The sequence below is a fragment of the Protopterus annectens genome, chromosome 4.part1 (genome assembly GCF_019279795.1).
Source record: "Protopterus annectens isolate FY-2018-M chromosome 4.part1, PAN1.0, whole genome shotgun sequence".
Taxonomy (NCBI): domain Eukaryota; kingdom Metazoa; phylum Chordata; order Ceratodontiformes; family Protopteridae; genus Protopterus; species Protopterus annectens.
The window spans coordinates 601095914-601118830 of NC_056734.1; the positions used below are offsets into that span (position 1 = coordinate 601095914).

General features: G+C 36.2%; 1 protein-coding gene across 1 annotated transcript in view; it reads left to right on the forward strand.

The window, feature by feature from the left end:
• Window positions 1-804: 804 nt before the first annotated feature.
• Window positions 805-22917, forward strand: part of LOC122800985 (chloride channel protein 2-like) — a 784127-nt gene continuing 762014 nt past the window's right edge. The window contains exon 1 of the mRNA XM_044070406.1: window positions 805-918. Within this exon, the coding sequence (XP_043926341.1) occupies window positions 868-918 (51 nt within the window). The 5' untranslated portion in view covers window positions 805-867. The remainder of the gene's footprint in view (window positions 919-22917) is intronic.

Genomic DNA, 22917 nt, shown 5'->3' on the forward strand with positions numbered 1-22917 from the left:
AGTAGCTCCTGATACTTGGTACAAACTGCAAACTACGTAACACCTCCTCACACAGAATATGCTACAGAGCTCATTATACACATCGTAAACGCACCTCCTTTACAGAAGAGTGCATCATTTACATTTTAGTTATTTTTTTGCTTAAAACCAATGTTCTCCTCTCTGTCAACCAAAGATTAGATCCGGTTGTCCTGATTAGCAAGTACTTTGTACAGTCGTGAGCAAGCAATTCATTTTTGCATTCATTACTTATACTAACTTACTCCGTGCCAAAATATACAAATGCAATTCTCAAGAAAATGACAAAATACAAGGCAACATGAAGACTTTTACGCAGTTGACATACTCAAAAGCCGAGCACAAAAGTAAATTAAAAGGCACAAGAGGACAAACTACTTAACAGATATATCTGTCAATACAAAACAAATGCTTTATCTAATTATAAACATATAAACAAAAACCGGTAACAAATCAAAAAGAATACTCAAGCACGACTCCACAGCTACAACTCGTAAGTCCTGCCATGTTACACAACAACACTAACCGCAGCACCTGAAGGCTAAACCATTATCTGGGGACAAAAAATACAACAACGTTTAGATACTAAGATCTCGGACTACACCACCATCACCTCAATCGTATTCGCTTTTGTTTTTATTTTATCAGCTTTTGAAACACAGTACCCATAAATAAACGACTTGCTTAGCTACTGTTTTGAAAAAAATACCCCCTCTGCTGTCTTTGAAGGAAGTTGGTGCGAACCGATGTGGGAGGGAGAAACGTGCGCGCGCAAGAGCACCGGTTTACGATGGTACTGCTGCTGAAACACGCTGTTTGGGGCAGAAGTGTGAGCAGAGCGGAGGAGCCATGGCCAGGGAGGGCAGCGAACAGCGGGCACTGCAGTATGAGCAGACATTGGTAAGTGGCAAACAACAAGTGGGGAAACCAAACTGACTGGGTGACAAAGTGAAGATCTTTATTATTTTCTTTTCATTAGTCCATGGTAATAGTCGTTTGTCGTTGTCTTATCTGCAGAATAGTTTTAAAAGTGCACAGCAGAGGGCAGTATCGAAGAGGTGCACCTTTTTGCCCCAGAGTGGCATTGGCTAAAACATAGGTAATACTGTTGCGCTAATAGTTTAGTATCTACTGAGAAAAGGCAACTTGTTGGCTGCTCATAAAGGTTTATTGTCCTAGCTGAAAGGGGGTAATGCAGCATGTGCAAAGTGCATCAGGGGCATGTTGGCATCAGCTGATGTAATTTTAAGTGCTGCTTTACATTGTAGAAGAACAGAAGTGTTTTAAAAAGGTCCAAAGTCTCAAATACCTAATACTGTATCAAGGACATTGTTAAAAACAATAGTGGTATTGGAACAGTTTCTGTATTTTAGAACCCACACACATAATGCATTACCCCCTTTATGGGCTTAAGCATTTTGCAGAATTTTTTGAATTTATATTTGAGCCCTAGCGATAGTAAGGTACTGTGTTTTTGTAGAGTTGTTAGGATTTGCTGCTGTAGCACAACACTCCTGTAATTAGGTATGTAGGTTACTGTGACAGCCCAGTTATATGTATACATCTGAAAGAAAGTATGTGTCTGATCATTGTTATACTGGAACTGTAGAACAATGCACTCCCATATTTACTAATAAGCTTGGCTGAAAGACATATTTAGTTTTAACTGTGAGTCTCCACCATAAATACTGATGAAGCAAGCTGTGGTGGGAGCAACTAAATTTGAAAGAAGTGCGCTGTTGAGAATTAAATCTTTTTGTGAGTTTGTAGCGGTGGTAGAAAACCTATTCTATGCTTAATTTGTTTTGTACTGATGAATGCTGTAAAAGGAAAGATGTGATTCAAATTAAAGGTTTTGCCATAGATCATGTACAGAGATTACTTGAGGGGAAAAATACAAAGGTGACATTTTTTTTTCCTCTAAGAAGATTCATCAAAAATCTGTGCATGAAACACTGATCCTAAAATTAGATTCTTTTCATAAAGTGCAGTTATTATAAACTTCAGCCCACACTTCCAAGTACTTAATTGCTTTCTGCAGAGCCGTGTCTAAGTTATGTGCTCTTGTACAGTATTTATGTATTGTATATTTGCATGTATAAGTATACATATAAATGTGTTTGTACAGGTATGCATGAATAGTTTGTGTATGTAATATAATTTTACTGTATATTTGTTTGCATACACATGTATGTATATATATATATATATATATATATATATATGTATATAAGAGGTACGTGTGTGTATATATTATATATGTATGTATGCATATACTGTGATACACTGGCAGGTACCGTCTAGACTGAATTTCAATGTCTTGCACTACTGTCTGCTGGGTTAGGCATAGTCCTTCCCGCTACCTGTAAAGAACAAAGCATGGTTGGAAAATGGTAAGAGGGAGGTGTGTATGTTGAATATTTATGCATTTAAAGCATGTTAGTTTCTGAAGCAATTGTACAAATCTTTGGAGTTGGATATAACTTCCTTACTGTTTAGTGAAACAAATTTCACAGTTTTTGATGCAAAAATGTGTGCTGGTTTTGCATTTTATTTTACCGGAAAGGAAAGCACAGTGATTTTCTATTTCTCACAACTGAAAATCCCTGCTGTGACATCATGAAAGACCCACAATGCCTCACTGACTAAATGATTGTATAACTTACTGCATTTTCATGTTAAGTGCATCAGTAGTGTTTTTTTACTTACTTTTTACATTGGGAATATACTTATTTGTTTAATAGTAGTTTTTTTCAACATATTCTGTTATATAGACGTTTTGTAGACGATATATTAATTGTCTGGGATGGAGAATTAGCCCTATTACATGATTTAGTTACTCACCTAGAATCTACAACTGATTTTTTAAGATTTACAATGGAGACAGTTCATGAGATACATTTTCTTGATATTACAATATTTAAAAGTCCAGAAGGCTTGATTTCAACTACCCTATATAGGAAGCCTTGCTGGAGGAATGCATTACTACACTATGATAGTATGCATCCACGCCACATGTTCCCTAATATTGTTAGGGGCCAATGTAAGAGGATTTCCAGTTTATGTAGAAGTGATACTGATAGGAGTTTACAGCTAGATCATTTAAGAGAGTTATTCCAAGAGAGAGGTTACAATGCTTCACAGTTATGTATGTTAAACTGTTCTGTCATGGGTTCTGTGCCTATGGACATAGAGGTCTCTGCTGTTCCAAGATACTTTAAGACCAGATATAAGTGTAGGACTCATTATGATTTAAGTAAGGTATTTTTTACGACAAGGTATACCAGTGATATAAGTTATATTACTGATATTATTAAGAAAAATTGGAATGTTCTACTTGTAGACAATAGGTGTGTTAAATTAGTAGGGGCAAAACCTAATTTTAGGTATAAGAATAGTAAGAATTTAAAGAGGCTCTTCTGTATTGACAAAACTGATTTACTGGCTAGTAGTGTAGATAAGCAAATTCTGAGACATGGTACATTTCCATGCAACAGGTGTAACATGTGTAAATATATAGCCAGTGATAATCAGTTTGTCCATCCCTCTCTTAATTATATCTACACTCCAAGCTTTTATGCTACTTGTGAAACTGCTAACCTGATATACTTAGCAACATGTGCAGAATGCATGGCATTTTATGTGGGTATGACCTCAAGAAGGCTGAGGGACCGAGTGTATAATCATATATATGATATTAAGAAGTTAAACCCAAATAATGCCTTAGCTAAACATGTTGCTATTCATCCTAGCCATAGCTTTAGGTTTAGAGTTATACAGGTGGTAGGTTCCAATAAAAGAGGTGGTGACAAGATGAATTATTTAGAAACAGTTGAGCTGAGATGATTTTAAGATTGATGGCACATATCGAACCAGGTTTGAATCAATATATCAGCATCAAACCTGTTTTAACTGCACGTGATTAGAATTTAATATTAATTCTAGGTTATGATACCTTACAACCCATTTAATACACTTATTATATTCCACATGCAGCTTTGTTAGAGTATTCTAATTTTTCTTTTCTTTATTTCATATTTCTTTAATACAAACACGTACAATACATATATATATTAATTTATATGTATTTATATATTCTTACATTTATATATTATAATAGTCATTTTTATTTTTATTTTATTTTTACTTTATTTGTATTGAATTTTGATTAAGATGTTTTATGATGTTCTTATGATGTTATGTACACATATATGTATGTATAAATATATTTTAATAATACTGTTTTGTGCTTTAAATAACTAATATATATCTTTATCTATGCTTGTTTTTCCTTAAGCTGCCTTATTGGTTTTAACAGCTTAATTAATTAATTGATTTCATCAGTTGATTAAATTAAAGTTAATTAGTAGATGGTTTAGAAGTATATAAAAGCTATCTAATGGAGTAAAGTTGTATAAACCTGAGGAAGCATGCTTGGATGCACGTGAAAGCACTTGTTACACAATAAATTAGTTTTATTTATATTGTGGTGGTCGCTATCTGGCTGTTTTTTCGAATATTCTTGTTTTTTTCGGCTGGAGACCTTTGAATGGTAGCATTCCTCATTTATATATTATTATTTGTTTTTTTACTTACTAATATGACAAGTAGTTCTTGCAGGCTGCACATCTCCCACTGAAAATTCACACATGATGATGTAGTAGATAAACTGCAATGTAAGCAAGAAGCAGCAACTTTGCAGTTCATTACTGGTATGTAAACCAGTTTAGTCTCATGTAAATTACTACCCCCATTACCTACCACTACATCATTTTGTGGGGGTTGTTATAGGGATCTAAGTAAACAGCAACATACAGACAAGACACTATAGTCTTCATTTTGTTTTGAAAATCAATTGAAACTTTAATGTGAGGAGTGTCAGGAGAATTAAAATTAAAAAAAGATGCTCCTCAAAGTTACCAATGCACTTTAAAGTAAGTGTGTGTGTGTTTGTGTGTGTGTATTTATTTATTTGTAATGTACACATTAATAAGATGCACATTTGCATGGATGGGCATATATGAAAATATTTATTTATTTTTATTTTAATATTTGCTTATCGGGAAAGTCATATTTGGAACAAAGCCCATTTTGAGTGGAGTCCCGGGGAGAAACACTTCATATATTATAGCTAGAGATTTTGATTATATGGAGGTGTATGAATTATATTATTGTATCTTTTGTTATCTTGCTGTATGGACTGATCCACAAACCATTTACAACTATGAGCAGGGACATAAGGGCAATGGTAAATTCACTTTATAAACATGTGGACAGTTTAGCCGATCAAGCAATTTCAGCTTATTTTAGTGTGTCGGTGGAAACTAAAGTACTCAGCGAGAGCCAATGCAAAGATGCTGAGAACATGCAGACTCCACACTGGTGGTACCCAAAAGTTAGATTGAATTTCCGGACCCTTAAACTGTGCAGCGATCTTTCCACTTTGCTACCCATATGTGTATGCATATGTGTGTGTGTGTGTGTGTATATATATGTGTGTGTATGTGTGTGTATATATATATATATATATATATATATATATATATATATATATATATATATGCAGGGCTAGATGTAAGTTAACTGGCACCTTAGGCGAAAGGGCTCCATGGCATACCCCAGCACATTCCACCCTGTGCCTTCATCCTGGCCTAGCCACACCAACCAGATTACTTTCTTCTTCTGCTTTTTCACAGTTTTCTTGCTCTATAGTTTTTTACTGCATTTGCTCATTCATTCAACACATTTTAAGTCAACAAGACTGCTCTCTCATAACTGTATAGTAAGAAATTGCATTAAGCCTAAGGCCCCTAGAAGCTACGGGGGTTTCTAGATGCTTTTCTGGAGGTACATTTTACATTTTTTTAACAAGCTTTTACATCTGGTGATGAGGTGAACAAAAATCATGATTAAGGGAAAAAATTAATTTTTTGCTCTTCAGTTATGGTTTTCCCTGAATCCTTTCAATACACCCTAACTGACCAAGACTACACTGTAATAACTAAACTGAGCTAGGGGGTCTAGGGGCCGGATAGGTGCCAGAAGCCACATAATTATAGATGCTCTGAGGTGCGGTTTAGAACTTTTATCCAACCCTTTCATCTAATGATGCCCTGCCATACCAGCAAATGACAGCCACCTGCAGTGCGCCCCTCTGATGTCATGTATGGACAAAACTGGAAAAACAAATAGAACATATTTACTATCACACATACGTAAACAGAATGCTTCTTTACCCTACCTCAAAAGACAGCCACTTGTATATGCACCTGACTGCTTGATTATGAGGAGAACAGAATTGCCATGTTGTTTCCAACTTGCCTTTAGACAACACATCCTTTGCGCACCCCTCTGATGTTTGCGAGGAAAGTTAAATAAATAACGACTACGCTGTTCCCAGCCCAACATGAGATAGTGACCTGTGAGGTTTTAGAGGAAAGTTAAAGAAAAAAATAACAGCAACTCCAGCTCACCACACATGCAGCAGTGATGATCTGTGTAAACCTGTTGGAGCAGGGCTGGCTTTAGACTAGATGGAGTTCAGGGCAGAGGAGTCACTTTCTCAATTTGCAGTCATTTCTCAAAAGACCTTCAGTGTTTGTGGGGAGGCTGGTGCCCCCCTTTCCCCTTCGGCTGTATAAGTGGATTTTGATGCAGATTTGTAGTACTCCTGTCAAGCAGTTATATGTACATTTGGATAGTAGATTGTGAAGATGTCCAGGTAATGAAATTCAACTTTGTTCCAAACATACATTTGACACACATTAAACTATTCTATTTTGATTCATCCCAATTACACTAGTTCTGCAAAACCCGAATAATAAGCAAATAACTGCAAGCAGCTACTCATTTTCCTGCACCCACAGCACAACAGTTCTACATGCCTACTCTGTGCATATTAGGTGTCAACTTAAGTAGCCCATCTTACTTGTGTCAAATGCACACTAGTCATGCAAAGGCAGATGGCAGTGACTGCTAAAAGCTGAGCCAAGAACATGACATATTTTCATCCAGCCAACTGCAGCCCCATAGCTCTCAGCCTCTTACATCCAGAATCAGGGACAAATAAAAACAAAAAAATCAAGAAAACATTTTAAAATATTAGTATTATTAATATGATGAGCTGGCAAAATAATAATTTGAAATAGCATGCATTTTCTGTACCAAAATAAGTTGATGACTCTTGTCTAGGTTTTAGGTGGGACAGAGCAAAATTTTAAGTCAAAGTCTAAGGACAGTTGAGAGGAATGCTCCTCAATAGTTATAGCCATTAAGTCTGATGGCCATATTTCTCAACCTGTTAGTGCAGGAATTCTGAATAGAGCCAAAAATAATGAGGGTTAAAAGTCCAAAGTCAGGTGCAAGTTGTAAATATTGATTTTATAATGTAGATAGTAGCAAGAAAAACAGTTTTAAAATGAATTTGCATTTTCTGAAGAAAATGAAATTAAAAAGTCATGTTTTGCCATTATCTTGTGACTTCAATCCCATATATTTACCATAAAACCACAAATTTTATGATGAGCAGACCTAAAATAAGAGGCAAAATGCCTAGATAGACATTGTGCAAAATTCTGGACAGTTGAGAGGTATGTTAATGGTCATGTAAAAATTTTAAGTTGCCACACGTCAAAAGTATTCCAAGTTGCTCCACACAAATCAAACGGCTGTAACTAAAGCAAAATGTCTGGATGATCACTGCCAGTGTCATGGGAAAAGGACAAACGTCCTCACTTTGTCCCACACCATGCATCTACTCTTTGTAATTTTACTTCTTCCAAATGCCCCCTCTCCCAGGCTGAAGACACAGACGATCAGTAAAGCTAGACATTAGAGTTAAGCATTTTGATTGAATACAAAAAACTGATGCAGGTACTCAGTACTGTAAAGCACTTCATGCTTACCACTTTGAACGTTGCATGGTACCTGCTCCTTGATCTTGCAATATTCAAGTCTAACGTCGCACATTGCTTGACTTGCATGGTAAAGTCAAGTGGAGCATCTCCTCCCTGGGTCATCTGTTACACTGAAGGGCAGGCCAGTCTTGTTGCAACAGGTCACTGTGATTTATTTATGTCTTAAAGAAATACAATGATATATTTCTTTCCTTTGTATTTATTCATTTATTACAGCAGTGCTCTTCCATGCATAGTACCCTAGCTGTCTATGTAAGGCCAGCCGTGTGTGTGTTTTTGTTGTGTATGTAAAATATATATGTGTGTGTTTGTGTGTGTGTGTGTGTGTGTGTGTGTGTGTGTGTGTGTGTGTGTGTGTGTGTGTGTATGTACAGTGGATATAAAAAGTTTACACACCCTTGTTAAAATGCCAGCTTTTTACGATATAAAAAAAATGGGGCCACAATAAATAATTTCAAAACTTTTCCCACCTTTAATGTAACCTATAACTTGTACAATTCAATTGAAAAACAAACAAATCTGTTAGGGGAAAAGTATTAAAAAAAAACATACAATAAGCTGGTTGCATAAGTGTGCACACCCTTTAAACTAATACTTTGTTGAAGCACCTTTTGATTTAATTACAGCGAACGATTATGTATCGAACCCATGTAAGCGAAAGCTTACAATCTCAAATACTTAGAAGAGTGATTTTTTTTTCCAATGTACAAATCACTTGGCAAGAAAAAGGTATAAAGACACATACATTTAAGTCTCCCAACTATAACATTTATTGATACTATGGGTCCTTTCACCTTCCTTCAAGGGGGTAATTACATACTAGAAACTGACAGCTAAAATAGGTCACCCTTTACTTGCATAGTAAAAGCTTCCCCTGCATGCTTCCCAAATGATTAATGTGTGAAAAGTACAAAAATCTTTGCATATTTCTATAAAAACGTTTACATGTTGAATGGATATGTTTAAGTATGCATTTATTTCCCTTTTGTTAAGTCACTGATGCTTAGTTAAGTCACATACTGTTTGTTTTTACAAACTTCTTTCTTTAGCACACACATCAGCTTGTGTAATATGAAGATGTGCTGCATTCTGAAGAAATCACAACACTCTAGGTTACAGCTGTGTATTTTTTGTAAGGTGGGATTATTAAAGTCTTTAGTGTTTCTAGATACCTGCATATATCTTAGTATAGTTACTATTAAGTGGCCAAGTGGTAGGTCCGGCTCCATGGCACAGAGGGATGGGGCCCTGTGATCCAAGTGACCAGTGTTTGGTTAGTGGTCTTCACATTAGAAGAGCCAGGCAGAAATGGAGAAGAAGTGTAGCCCGCTTGTATCACTGGGGGAGGGGAGGGGTTTTGCATACCCTCAGAGGCACACATGGTAGTGCTATCTCCATAGTGATGAACCCTCCCAGCTGGCTGTTTCCTGGTGAAGGGAAGCAGTGAGATGATGGAGCAAGAAAGGGTTTGATGGTTAGCAGGCAGCGCTAGAGTTGCAAAAAATAAATAAATAAAAAGGCCATACAAGCAAACTGTTAGACATATAAATAGAGTCTGAGTCTGTTTTTTTAGGTTCATAGATGGTTACTAGGCTATCTGCCCGAAGGCATTTATTAGCCTAGCCAGAATGTGTTGGCTTTCGCCGCCTCTTTAGATTAGTTTCCTGTGCCTCTGTCCAGCAGCAGCCACTGAAGTGATCCCTGAGGTAAACTTTCTGTTTCCCATCCACTCGTCAAGGTTTCTCTTGAAGAGTGTTAGCGAGGAGCTCTGCCTAATGTAGATTGGAAACTTGTTCCAAAGCATGGGAAGTCTCTGGGACAGCTAAAATCAAAGTGGTGGTGAGCATTATTTTTATTATGTCTTGTGTATGATGCACTGTAATATTACTGTCCCTTTTTCATATATATCCTCACATTTAAAGCTTTTATTCAACAAGCTCGAATATGAGGAAGTCAACACCTTGCTGATAGCAGTTCTTCTCATTCTAAAGGCCCTGAAAATTATCTCCCTGTAAAGAATACAATATTTACTTTGTAATATACCGTCAGTTTTGAAATGTTGTTTTTCAGGTAATTTTTATCTATTTATTTTTCTTCATTGTTAATTTAAAACTTTAGGTTCAAGGCTCAAGATGTATTGGCCATCAAGGAGTTTAATGGCCTGAATGCCATTTTCTAAAATATAGCTACATATGTAGTCATCAAATTCTTTCTTAAAGAAAACGTTATTAGGTTAAATATTATGACTTGAATCTTATTCCATGGGCACAGGAATCTTTGAGACATGATTTTTTCATATTTCAATTTTTATCAAGGCTGTTTTACAAACGTGGCTTTGACTGTTTATTTTAATGTAGTTTTCAGAAAGCATTTCTGGAAATTGTATTGCATCATGGAATGACCTATTTTACATTTGAGTACATTAGTAATGCTTACACCAAGAGAGCAGTGAGACTGTTTTTTGTACTTTGTGAGTGGGACATCAGCACACAGCCACGTGCACTGTGCATGACTCTTCATTAGTATTGTTTCCCGTTATTAAGCCACGTAGATATTAGGGTGTTGTAGATGTACATGTGCCACTTAAAGGAATGTGCTGCCTGATGACTGGAACGCCTGCACCATGTTTTTAGACTAAACTTTGCCCTGTCCTCTGTCAAATGATGCATGTCTCGACTATCAGTTTATTGTATCCTGGAAATAGTTACGCCAGTGGCAGTTGTACTAACCTTTATTGCTGTCTTTTTTTATATTTATGCCAGTTGATCTGTAAATTCTGTTTTCTAATGACACAAAAAGTAGGTTTTAAATTTCTACTTCTTATTAGTTATGATTCATTAGACAGTTTTTCAGAATTTTGTAAAATGTATTCAAACATGCCTGCTTTCATCTATTAAAGTAAACTTTCCTATGATATTTGCAGATTACATGTTAATAGGGATTTAAAAAAAAAAAAAACATTTCTGAATTGAAATCCTCAGAGAAGTTCCAAACCATATTTTGGACATTAGTTTGATAACACAAGTAGTGGCAACTACTGTTTGTGTGTCTTTGGTACTACTTAACCTGAATTCAGAAATGACCGTAACTATGCATGTTATAACATAATTATATAGGATATGGGAAGTGTAAAACTGCACCTATTCAAAAATATAGTTAAGTGACTTTGCCATCATCATCTTCTTTCGGCTGCTCCCATTAGGTGTCGCCACAGCGGATCACCTGTTTCCATTTCTTCCTGTCCTCTGCATCTTGCTCTGTCACACCAACCACCTGCATGTCCTCTCTCACCACATCCATAAACGTTATGTTAGGCCTTCCTCTTTTAATGTTGAATAGGTACACACAAATGATCATTACAATTTACCTGAGCTGGGTCTTAAACCTCAAAGAAAACAAGGGCATTTTGCTGAAATTAACTGCAGTTCTGTTTTCCTTTAATATCTGTTGGATACATTGTTATTTAGAAAGAAAGTAGATTTTTCACAATGTTAAGCTTTATTGACAGGGAGACCTCTGGAAAGACCACAGAAATACCTCACAAAGAGAATCCATGGCCTCCAACACCTGTCCTATGTGGACAGGCTCAAATCACTATCACTCTACTCAGTATCATACAGATTGCTCAGAGGTGATCTGTGTCTCACCTACAAGACAATTTCGGACCCTGCCCTACTAGAGATTCTCCATATCCATATGTCTAACTCCTCACACATTACCTGCTTGAAAGGCCTGAATCTAATATGCGACATCAACAAAACCTGCTGGAGAGACAGGGTTGTCTCCCAGAGGCTGCCCCATCTCTGGAATAGACTTCCTGTACATGTCAAACAGAGTACTTCATTGACCATCTTCAAGTGTAGCCTTGATGAGTGGATGGGAAACCAGAAATCTGTCCCAGGGGTTCCACCTGTGTCCCTCATTGACAGGGGCAACAGGTGCTGAATGAGGTTTCTTTTAGGGGATAAACTCTTGTCTAGGCTTTTAAGGGCCCCAGGGCCATTAGCCTAGTAACCTCCTATGATGTTGTAACTGTATGATTCTGTCTGTGAGGGGTGATAACGGATATCCTTTCTGGGTACTGTACTGTTATATGTAATGTGCGCTGTGTGGACATTCACTTGTTCAGTTCCATTGAATGTTACAGAATCCATCACTTACCCAGCACTTGATGACCTTTTGTGCTATTTGTTTCATTACATGTTTGTGAGCTCCTAATGTACAACCGCAATATTGATCATACCTTTGAAGTATTTACTGGTTGTGGGCTTCAGAACTTGCAAGGACAGGAGCCTAAAATTAACCTAATATCCCTTTTGTTAATTCAGACTGATGCATAGCCATGCTGCATATTTTGGCATATATTGTGAAGTCAATGAATTCAAACAGGCAGAGGGCCAGCGTGGCGTAAAAATAAAAACATTTAATGAAGACAGATAAAAAATACAAATGCAAGCATTTTTGCGTAATGCTACTATGCTTCATCAGACATAAAAACTACAAACAAACCAATCTCCTTTTAAATATCCAGCATCCAATCATAGCCAGAGAGATGTTGAATCAAAAATTAAAAACATCAACTAATTAATTTTACTTTGTGATTCAACATTGCATAACATCTAGTGATGTGAGTTAATGCATTTTATTAATAAAGGTATATAATGTGTAGAACTTTTTATTATTTTAAAAAGTTTTTTATAGTATATTTTATTATGGATGCGATTTGTGTGTATGGACTTGTTAACATTGGATAGAGCTTACAAGATTCTGGAATGGTGGTTTTAACACACTCTGTTCCCTCTAATGAGATCAGTTATTGTTAATTGGTCTCTGGTTATGATTGGATGCTGGATATTTAAAAAGAGATTGTTTGTTTTGTTTGTAGTTTTCATGTCTGATGAAGCGTAGTAGCACTACGTGAAAGCGCTTACATTTGTATTTTTATCCATCTTCATTAAATGTTTTTATTTTTATGCTGTGCTGGTCCTCTGCCTGTTTGAATTCATTGACATTTATTTGGAGCGGGAACTGGACTTTATCTGGTGCATTGGTTTTGCTTTTGTTGTTATATATTGTGAAGTGTTCAGTATTTCCACAGAAATGTGTAGGTCTAAATAGAACTCGTTGGTTCTATAATTTTTTATACACGTGAATGTTCAGTATGATTCTTGACTAGTATACAGTTCCTGAAATATTAAGTGGCAATATTCTCTTAGTAAAGTCTTTACTTCAGATATTCTTCTGTTGCAGTAAGTTTCAAAATTGTATTCTTTATTATAATCTGTATCATCTGGTAGAGATCATCTAAAACAGGGCTGTCATAACAAAAAGCAGCCATCCTGTAACTTTCAACCTCCATCCTCACAATTTGGTTTTCTGCATACATCATTTAATGTTTGGGAACATTCCCACTGATATTCATGAGATGTAGATGTCCTATAAATAAACCTTTAAGCTGATATCTGATGTGCTGCATGGTACATTTCTTCAGATATAACATGAGCAGCAGTTTTTGTCATTATATGCTAAAGTTTTTGTAAGGAAGGCATATTTCTGCTGTCTGCAGTAAAGGGAGCATTTTTCTGGATCATTCTGTGAAAGATAGGCTGAACGTTTTGATTAATTGTGTAGACCTAAAATATCTCTCAGGATTGAGTGGCATTTACACCAATGTTTAACATCATTTTGTCTTTCTTGGAGTTTCATTTCATATCACTTAAGTGACTGAAATCATTAAAAAACAAAACTGTGCTCTATTTCAAAAGTATTTGGAATTTTTATACACTTCATTGCTTCCACAGCGGCAGACTACTGCAACATATTGCACATAATGTAATAGTTTGTGTGCTTGCTTCCAAAGTTTGCACCACTGTAATGGAAGTGTACAAGTACACTATACAAAAAAAAACCCTTTAATTGCTTCCATCAGGTTAGGTTTGGTGGCCACCTTCATTGATATCATTTAAACCAGAGAGAGCTTATCCAAACAATCCTATCTTGGTTTGTGATTTATTGATCTTTACTGTTAAAAGAGGTACAGCTGTGAATGGTAGTGAGCAGAAGTTACTGCGTGAATGATGTAGAGAAATTCCAGGTTTTGTGTGACCTTCACAGCTTGTATGCTCAGAGCAAAAAACTTTACTAAACTTAAACAAAACACAACTAAATATTGAATTGTGTGACTTTTCTTATAGAAGTTGATTTTAAATTCTTTTTGAATTCTGTGGTAACTGATTTTGAGTATTCTTTTCTTTTACAATTTTTGAAATGGATTCGTTGCCATTAATGGTTTGTTAAAACACAAAATATATTGTACGGTGTAATAAATGCTGTATATATTTAAAGGTAACACTTGATAACACTGGTGATCTGTGTTTTTCATGTCAAAAATTGGATGATTTGCTTACCATTATTAGAAGTAAATCTAGACTTATTGATGAAGATTGAACTTGTGCAATTGGCACAACTTGGAGAACTGTTGTTACATATATTAATGACCAGACTAATGAGTAAAATAATGTCCAGCAAAGAGCAAATAGAACACATTTAGGAAAGGAAGTGACTAATGTCTGTAAAGATCACTGATCTCCCATGAAACAAAGTTATGTCATTGACAACCATGGAATTCTGGGTACACGTATTCAGCAATCTGAGGATTCAGGGCATTTAGAAGGAAGTAAGGAAGGAAGGGATAAATTCACAACAAATAACAAGGAAGAAAAAGAACCTGATAAATGTCTGTGAAGCAAGAGAATACATACTAAAAACGACACTTTAAGTAACACACACATTACAGGGAATGCTAACATTTTTCTGTCAGAAAACCTTCAGTTTACAGAAAAAGGGACCCATTTTCCAAAAGAGAAGGTAGAAAACAGAGGCAAGGGACAGGTGTAAAGGAAGAAATTGAAACTAAATGTGGAAGGATTGAAAAATTTTACTGTAAGAAAACCGAGGATAAAGACAGATGTTGACAACATGCTTCAAGCTGTGGAATTACAAAGCCAGCTGCATGAGAATCGTATGCTTGCAAATGTAATAAAACAATGAAAAGAGTAGAATAATTAGTATGATTAATGGTGATGAAGATCATTCATTCGTAACAAATGATAGAGCAGATATTTCTGAAGGTTTTTCAGGTCTGGTCAGAAAAGATATTCTTGTAATTGGAGATTCAATTATTAAAGGAACTGATACTTACATCTGCAGAGAAGATATTAAACATTGAATAGTATTATGCTTGTCAGGAGCAGAAATAGAGGATGTGAGAGAGGCCTTGGAATGCCTTAATGTAGGAAAGTATGGATCTGTTTTTATTCATGTCTGCACCAATGATCTCCTCCACAAGGACTCTCTGACCATTAGTTGGGAACTCGCAGCTCTTTTAGATAATGTAGCTTGTACAGGTGTTGGGACATATTGTTCACAAATCATGTGTAGAAAGGAGAGTGATGTCAACGTGAATGAAAATATATTTTGAGAAAATACCTGCATGAAAAAAATGTCCCATATTTAAAAAAATGGAAATGTGTAGAGCATCCACACATGTTCAGGCAGGATGGCATGCACTTGTCAAGATCAGGGAAGATGACTTTTGCAGCAGTTATTTTGCAATACTTGACAGCAAGATTTTTGCCAGGTCTAAAGTTTAACAGTTCACAGATACGAACATTTGATGCATCTCTGATGCTTGTCAGTGTTAGCAGCATTAATAATAAAGGTTTTTTTTTTGTTTGTTTTTTTTTTTTATTTATGTATTTTTTTTTTTTTTGGAAAATTTGCCACATTCCCACAAGATTGATGTTGTCATTGCTTGTGAAACATGGTTAAAGAATGACTGGAAACCAGTTCTGTCAATGTATAAATGTTTTTACTGTAACAGAAATTCTAACAAAAAATCAGGCGGGGTGTTACGATAGAGATTAAAGATAGTTACGAGACCTGTGATTACTACATGGTCAATGAAACACCAATGCTGTAGATTGTGTACTGTGACAGTAAAGACAACCTTGCGTAACTGGCAATAAATGCATCCCTGGAACACTTAACAGGTGTTGGGAGTGCATAGACCACCAAAGTGAAGCACTGATGACCTAGAGGAATTCATACATTTCTTGCATGAAATACAGGAGGGAAGAAGAATAGTGGCTGGGGACTTAAATTTGCCAGAAAAACACTGGAATAATATTGATTCAATAACATTAATGAAGAAATTATTTACAGCATGTGTTCAAGAACAACAATTGCTTCATCTTGTAAACAGAAAAATAAAACTACCAGGGAATGGAACATCCTAAACATTATGTTCCTAAAGAAATTGCTGTTACTTCATGTCAAGTTTTAGCATCATTGATGTGCAGTGATCATGGTGTTTTAAAAGTTAATTTGTTGATAGATAATTCTGCCAAACTAATGTCTAATCTTCTGTGCTTTGGGTTAATCAGTCACTATATAAAACTATTTGGAGTGATGTGTTCACTGGAGAAACTGCAGAAGGACTGTGGAAAATTTTGAAAGAAATTGTTTAAATGCAAAAAATCAGAAATATGATTAACCCCAAGATCTAGGCACACAATATCAGGATAATATATTTCCATAAGAAGATATTTGATTAAGGTCTTCTTCTTCCGGCTTTTCCCGGGTTAGGGGTCGCCACAGCGGATCACTGTCTGCTCATGATTGGCAGTGAAGTTTTACGTTGTCAAGTTGTCAGCCCGGCACCCAACCTTCCACAGAAGGCACACACATGCACGCACTCACGCCTAGGGCCAATTTAGTGTGTCCAAGCATGTCTTTGGGATGTGGGAGGAAACCGGAGCACCCGGAGGAAACCCACACGACCACAGGGAGGACATGCAGACTCTGCACAGAAGGCACCCCAGCTGAGGATCGAACCGGAGAACCTCTTGCTGTGAGGTGGCAATGCTAACCACTGCACCACCGTGGCCGCCCAAGATATTTGATTAAAGTAAGAGACAAAAATATAAGAAATGGAAAAGAGGTCGAACTACAACTTTGAAAACTGAAATAAACAAGCAAACAAATTAATCATAGTGTGAGACAAGATAAAAACATGAATAAAATCTATATAAAATATTTTGCATACTAGGAAACCATTTTATAGATATTATTGGAAGCTGTAAAGACATACAAATTTATAAACTGTGTGTAGATTCCTAAATGTATTGCATATGATTTTTTAAGTATAATCGATATCTGTTGTGTTTGACAAAACAGTTTGGTTCCACAAAGAGAGGTGATAAATTGTCCTTATGACATCCAGGTAACCTCAGATACCAAAATCAAATTTGATTATATTGAAAAAGAACTGTGCAAACCGGATTCAAGCAAAGCATGAGGAGGAGACAGAATTAGTAATAATGACCTGAGAACATTTCAGCAAGAATTTAAAGTTCCACATTATATCTATTATTTACTAGGTCATATAAATGGGGAGAGATTCCTTGGGATTGTAAATGTGAATTTATTAAGCCTGTCTTTTAGGGAAAGGGGAGTAGGAAAACCCCAGAGTAGGAAAATCCCAGAGTCATACAGACCCTTAAGTCTACTTTCATGTTGTGGAAAAATAATGAAGGCAGTAATATTGGATAAGTTATTGTCAGAATTGGAAAGGTTGGGACTTTGGTTATATCGCCATGTATATGTTGGAAATAGATGTATTATCACCTGCAACATGATGTTATATAGCAATGTAATAACAGCAGTGAATGAAAAATTGTGCTGTGATGTAATTTTCTACATATTTTAACTTCATCATTTGACAAGGTCATACACCAAACACTGACCAATAAATTAGATCAACTAGGTATTGATGTACTCTTGCTAAGATGGGTAGCTGCATGACTTACAAATAGGACATATCCAGTTGCTGTATGGTACTTGCCAAGGGAAATTTTTGGTTGCAGTCAGGGTGTCACGCAGGGCTCTGTCTTAGGCCCATGTATGTTCAGATTGGATCTTTCAGATCTGTTTTTTTCATCCGAGGTGTTTTACAGTCCTGTATGAAGATGACTTGAAACTGGGTAAACTGATTGCATATGTTACAGATAGGGCATAACTGCAAAAGCACTTGACTAAATTGACCATTTGGGCACAGGAGAATATAAGCTGATAGTACATCAAAGACTAAGCATATGAGATTTTGGAAACGTAAATTGAAAGTTGAATATTTAATACAGTACACGACTGAAATTGTAGATTAGTTAAAGGACTTTGGTATATGGGTAGATCCAGGTTTGATTTTTTTCTAACCCAATCAACCAATTGATTAATGATAATTATAGAACTATAAGTTGTATAAAATGATTTATTAAGTGTAGAAAGTCAGAAATGATGAAGTCATTGCATGTTAGATTACACCCAAACTTGAGTATAGAATAACACCATGGAAACCTTATAAGAAACAAATCATGAGTATACTGGAGGAGTACAGCAGAAATATACAAAGGGCATTCATGGATGGGAAAATTATTATGAAAGACTAAAATATCTGAACTTTTACAGTGTCTGGTATAGGTCCTTATTAACTCTTCACCTGGCCATCCTCTCCACCTCCACTACTCCTAGACTACTTCCTTACGCATCCTCGTGTCCCCTCTCTCCCCCTTCCACTTACTCACACTATCTCCCGCTCTTACCCTCTTCCTTACTGATTGTTTTTCTCACTGCCTTTACCCTTCTTAGCTATCTCTCAAACAGGCAACAAGCTGTCAAATGGAAAAAAGCCATCTCCTCTTTCCTACACACCCCCACAGGGGTCCCACAAGGCTCCATATTAGGCCCCCTCCTGTTCAACATCTTCATAAATGATTACTATCACTCTATCCCCCATGCTAGTATCATCCAATACGCTGATGATTCTACAAATCATCTGTGCAGCCTCTTCCATTCCAACCCTTCTCCAGTTCACCCAAGAAGCATTCTCCACCACAGAACTGTGGATGAAAGATAACCATCTTGCACTTAATGCAGTCAAATCAAAATTAATGATATTTACCCCCTCTAAAACAAACACATTTGATAAACAACTATTCTCCATCACCAGTCAGAATAATACTCCACTTGAACTGGTATCCGAAACCAAACTTCTAGGAGTTCAAATTGACAATAACCTTAAATTTGAGTCCCATCTACTAATAAACATAAAAAAAACCCACCAAAAACTCGGCCTGCTCTATCAACACAAGCGATTCCTCTCATCAGCAATCAAACTCACTCTCTCTACTACATTTCTCTTACCTTCTCTCCTTTATGGTGCCCCCCTTTTTTACTAACCTACAATCATCTATTAGAACTAAACTATCTACCTGCTACAACAAAATAGCCAAATTTGCCACTAGTACCAAAGCTTCAACACACCACTGCACACCACTTCATAAACTAAATTGGCTCGAACTTCCCAACTACCTCTCCTACACTCAACTCACATTTGCACACAAACTCATCTTCCAACCATCCCTCTGTCCCACCCTTTCTTCTACCTTTAAAATTCACCAGACTCAAAGACCTCTCAGATCCACTAATCAGAACCTAATAGTAGTCCATAGACCCCTTCACCCCCCAGGACAAAAGCTCCTCTCTTTTTCCATAGCTCGATTATGGAACTCCTTACCTCCCTCCATTCGCACCATCGCTAGCCTTCCTACCTTTAAAAAAACACTTCACTCCTACTTAACATCCAGATGGAAATGCTCCTGCTCCCTCCCCACATAATCATTCTCCACTTCCTCTATCCTTATTACTTTCACCTCCTATATTTTGCTCATAATGTATATTACTACACTCTATCATTATTTTCGTGGATAATTCTACTGTTTGTAAACTTTATCTTGCTATGAGTTGTATACTATGTAATGTATATCTCCGTAACATGTATTCTTGTTGGAGCTTTTCTCCCCAGGACTCCATTGAAAATGGGTTCACTTGGCCCAATGGACCATCCTGGTTAACCAACAGCAAATAAATAAATAAATAAAAATAAATATTTAGGGCATTTAGAGAAGACTACCTCTGGGAATGTTTGGGGTTATCAAAAAGTACTAGAGAATCATCAGATAATGTATGCAGAAGATTCTGTAGGAATGAGAAGTGTACTTATTGGTTCTCAGAGAGCAGCCGATGAGTGGAATAGACTACCAAATTAAATTAAAGCAAGCACTAGCTTAGCTATTTTTAAGAACAGCATGGACACTTTTTTATTATGGGAACACTGGCTTTGGTATATTGACAGGCATGAAGGGCATTAATGCCTGTACTTGAAATATTTATAATTATGTATGTATGTATCTGTCATTGAAATAAATAATAATAAATCGGCAAATGTAATCAGTTGCCACAAAAGTTTTCAGTAGAGATTTTCTTTCTTATTTGTTTTGTTCTTTGCTCATTTTCTTATTGCATGGCCACACTTTTGGTAGTAAATGTAATTTAACAGACCCTTAGTGATATGAGTAATCTCCTTACCATCTAAAGTATCAAAATTTACAGTTTGTAATGCAAATGTTGCAACTAATTTTCGTTGATATGAATGGTGCCTTTTAAAAAAACTCCTGATTTGACATCATGTAAGTTTGAGCCCACAATGACTAATTACCTACATTATGGTGGAAATAATGGTACTTAATACACTGTAAGTGCAGCATCAGGAGATCTTGGTAAGACAAGTTGTCAGCTATGACTCCGAGACGGAACATCCTATATTGAAAATGAACACATGATCTAGTAGTGAAGCCATGATGTAAGTAAGTAGATGTTTCTCTAAGCAAATGTAGTGTAGTGTATTTTGATTTCCCAAAATGCTTTGTTGATATGTAAATATTTGTTGGTACCTAAGCTGACAACAATTTGCGAATGTGGTCGTACCAAAAAAACTGAGTTGACAGTGAAACTAAAACGTCCAAAAATATGTCGGCCTTTGTTTTGTTTTTAAATGCCTTGCAGCTGTAACCTCAGGAGTATCCTCAGAAATAATTAACCGTGAAATGCTGATGTGTCAGAAGTGTAAAAATGCATTCTCCCATTTGTTTAACTTACACTTTTTTGTACTTTACCTATGTTTCTTAATCCCCCAGCTTTCTAATACTGCATTGCAGAGGAAATATGAATTAAGGTTACATTTCTAAAAACAAAATGTGATGTATGATGCAGTTTGCAGGTATGAGAATATGTTAGAAATACCCATTTTTATCAGTACTGTAACTAAAACTGATCATGTTTTTAACAGTACTGAATCCCCTTAACATTATTTTTTCCACCCAAGTCCCCATTAAGTTCACACAGCACTGCCCTTTCAACACCAGTTACTCCTGTCTCTTCCAGCTTTTCCTCTTCCCTTATGAAATGAAGGGAGTATACGCATGGTTTTGTAGTGTTATGATGCAGTACTGCTGGTGAATCTTGGGTGAGAAAGTCTCTTAGTGTTTAGAGTTGACATGTAGAGGGTATACTGATGAGGTGGGTGTTACCGGCGACTAATGAAAAGAGGAGGTTCTTAATAATACTTTATTTCCATACTCCAGGTTGTGGTGGTTTTGGAAAGATGTGCCCAAGCTTCATATTTTAATGCACAGAAGGTTTGCCCCTGGTTTATTAAGGAAATATAAAATACTCACTGCAGCAGGACTGCCTTATATATTTGTTTTCTTTTTGTGTATATCTTTATGAATCATATTTGTCTTGCATATCTGTAAAATGTTAGCAGTTGGGTACTTTTTGTACGTGGTACATATATTACTACACTCCTTGTGAAATTTGGGTTTATGCTTGCAAGTTCTTTGAGATATGTTGTATATGTGCATTGCACTTCTAACATTGGCATCTCCATTTTTCATCTACAGTTGCATTTATTAAGACCAGAGTGTTTTAAGTTTTTTTTAAAAATGTAGGACCTTGGAAATTCTGAGTACACATTAGCTGAAGTCATCCTTTGTAGTAATTTGTAATTTTTCAGAGTAAGGACACTTTTTTGGCTGTTAACTTCAGTCTTCAATGTGGCCATCTTAGTGTACATTAATATTGCAAAGAATTTTTTTTAATCTTTGGATATTGCTTATCCATCCATCTACTAACCCTCGTTTCCATTTTTGCACATGGGGTTGGGGTGTCACTTCAGCTGAAACAATCATCTAGAGCCAAGGTTTACACTGCCGGGTATAACCATTTAAATCATGCTTTGGATGGGGACTGTGTAGTAACAATGCAACAGTTCATGAGGAGCTTGAGAAGTTCTTGACACTGTGTTGTAACCTGGTACTGAACTAATCATCATTTATATGCTTATGAATACATATTCACTATATTTAAGACTGACCTATAACTTCTGCACTTAATTTGGAACTAAACATTTTAGAATACATGAGGATAACCAGCTGTAAATTTAAAGATGTTAAAACGTTGCCTTGATGTGGCTCTCAAATATCAATCCAGGAAAATTATGGTCTGTATAATGTATAAAATGGTACAATACACAATTTAAGACTTCAAAACAATGAGAACACCGAGACCAAGCTTTCTACATGAGAAGGAGCACTGTAACATTGTAGTGACACTTAAGACAGAACTTTAGTAAATCTGAAAGGCTAATGCTCTGTTAATCTAACACTGGGTATACTGTTGTAATAGATGCACTTTTGAATTCTATGATGCTGTATGTGTTTTGTATGTCATGCAGTGTAAACAGTCTTTTCTGTGTAAGACATGTTGTCACACAGATTAGGCAAAATATCTTGCTATTGCATAACTGTTTTCCCTCACCCATCTTATTTTAGATTTCCATTTAATTTTACCTTTAGAAAGTTGGTATGGTCAATTAGATGCACTGACTTGTTGCAGGGATAGTCCCCAAATGGTAACCATTTGAAATCTCTGAGCCCCATTAGATCAAATCCCAAAATATGTAGACTGAATGGCATGAAAGAATGGACTTGCATAGATGCCATTTCTTGGAATATTCCCTTAACTCCGC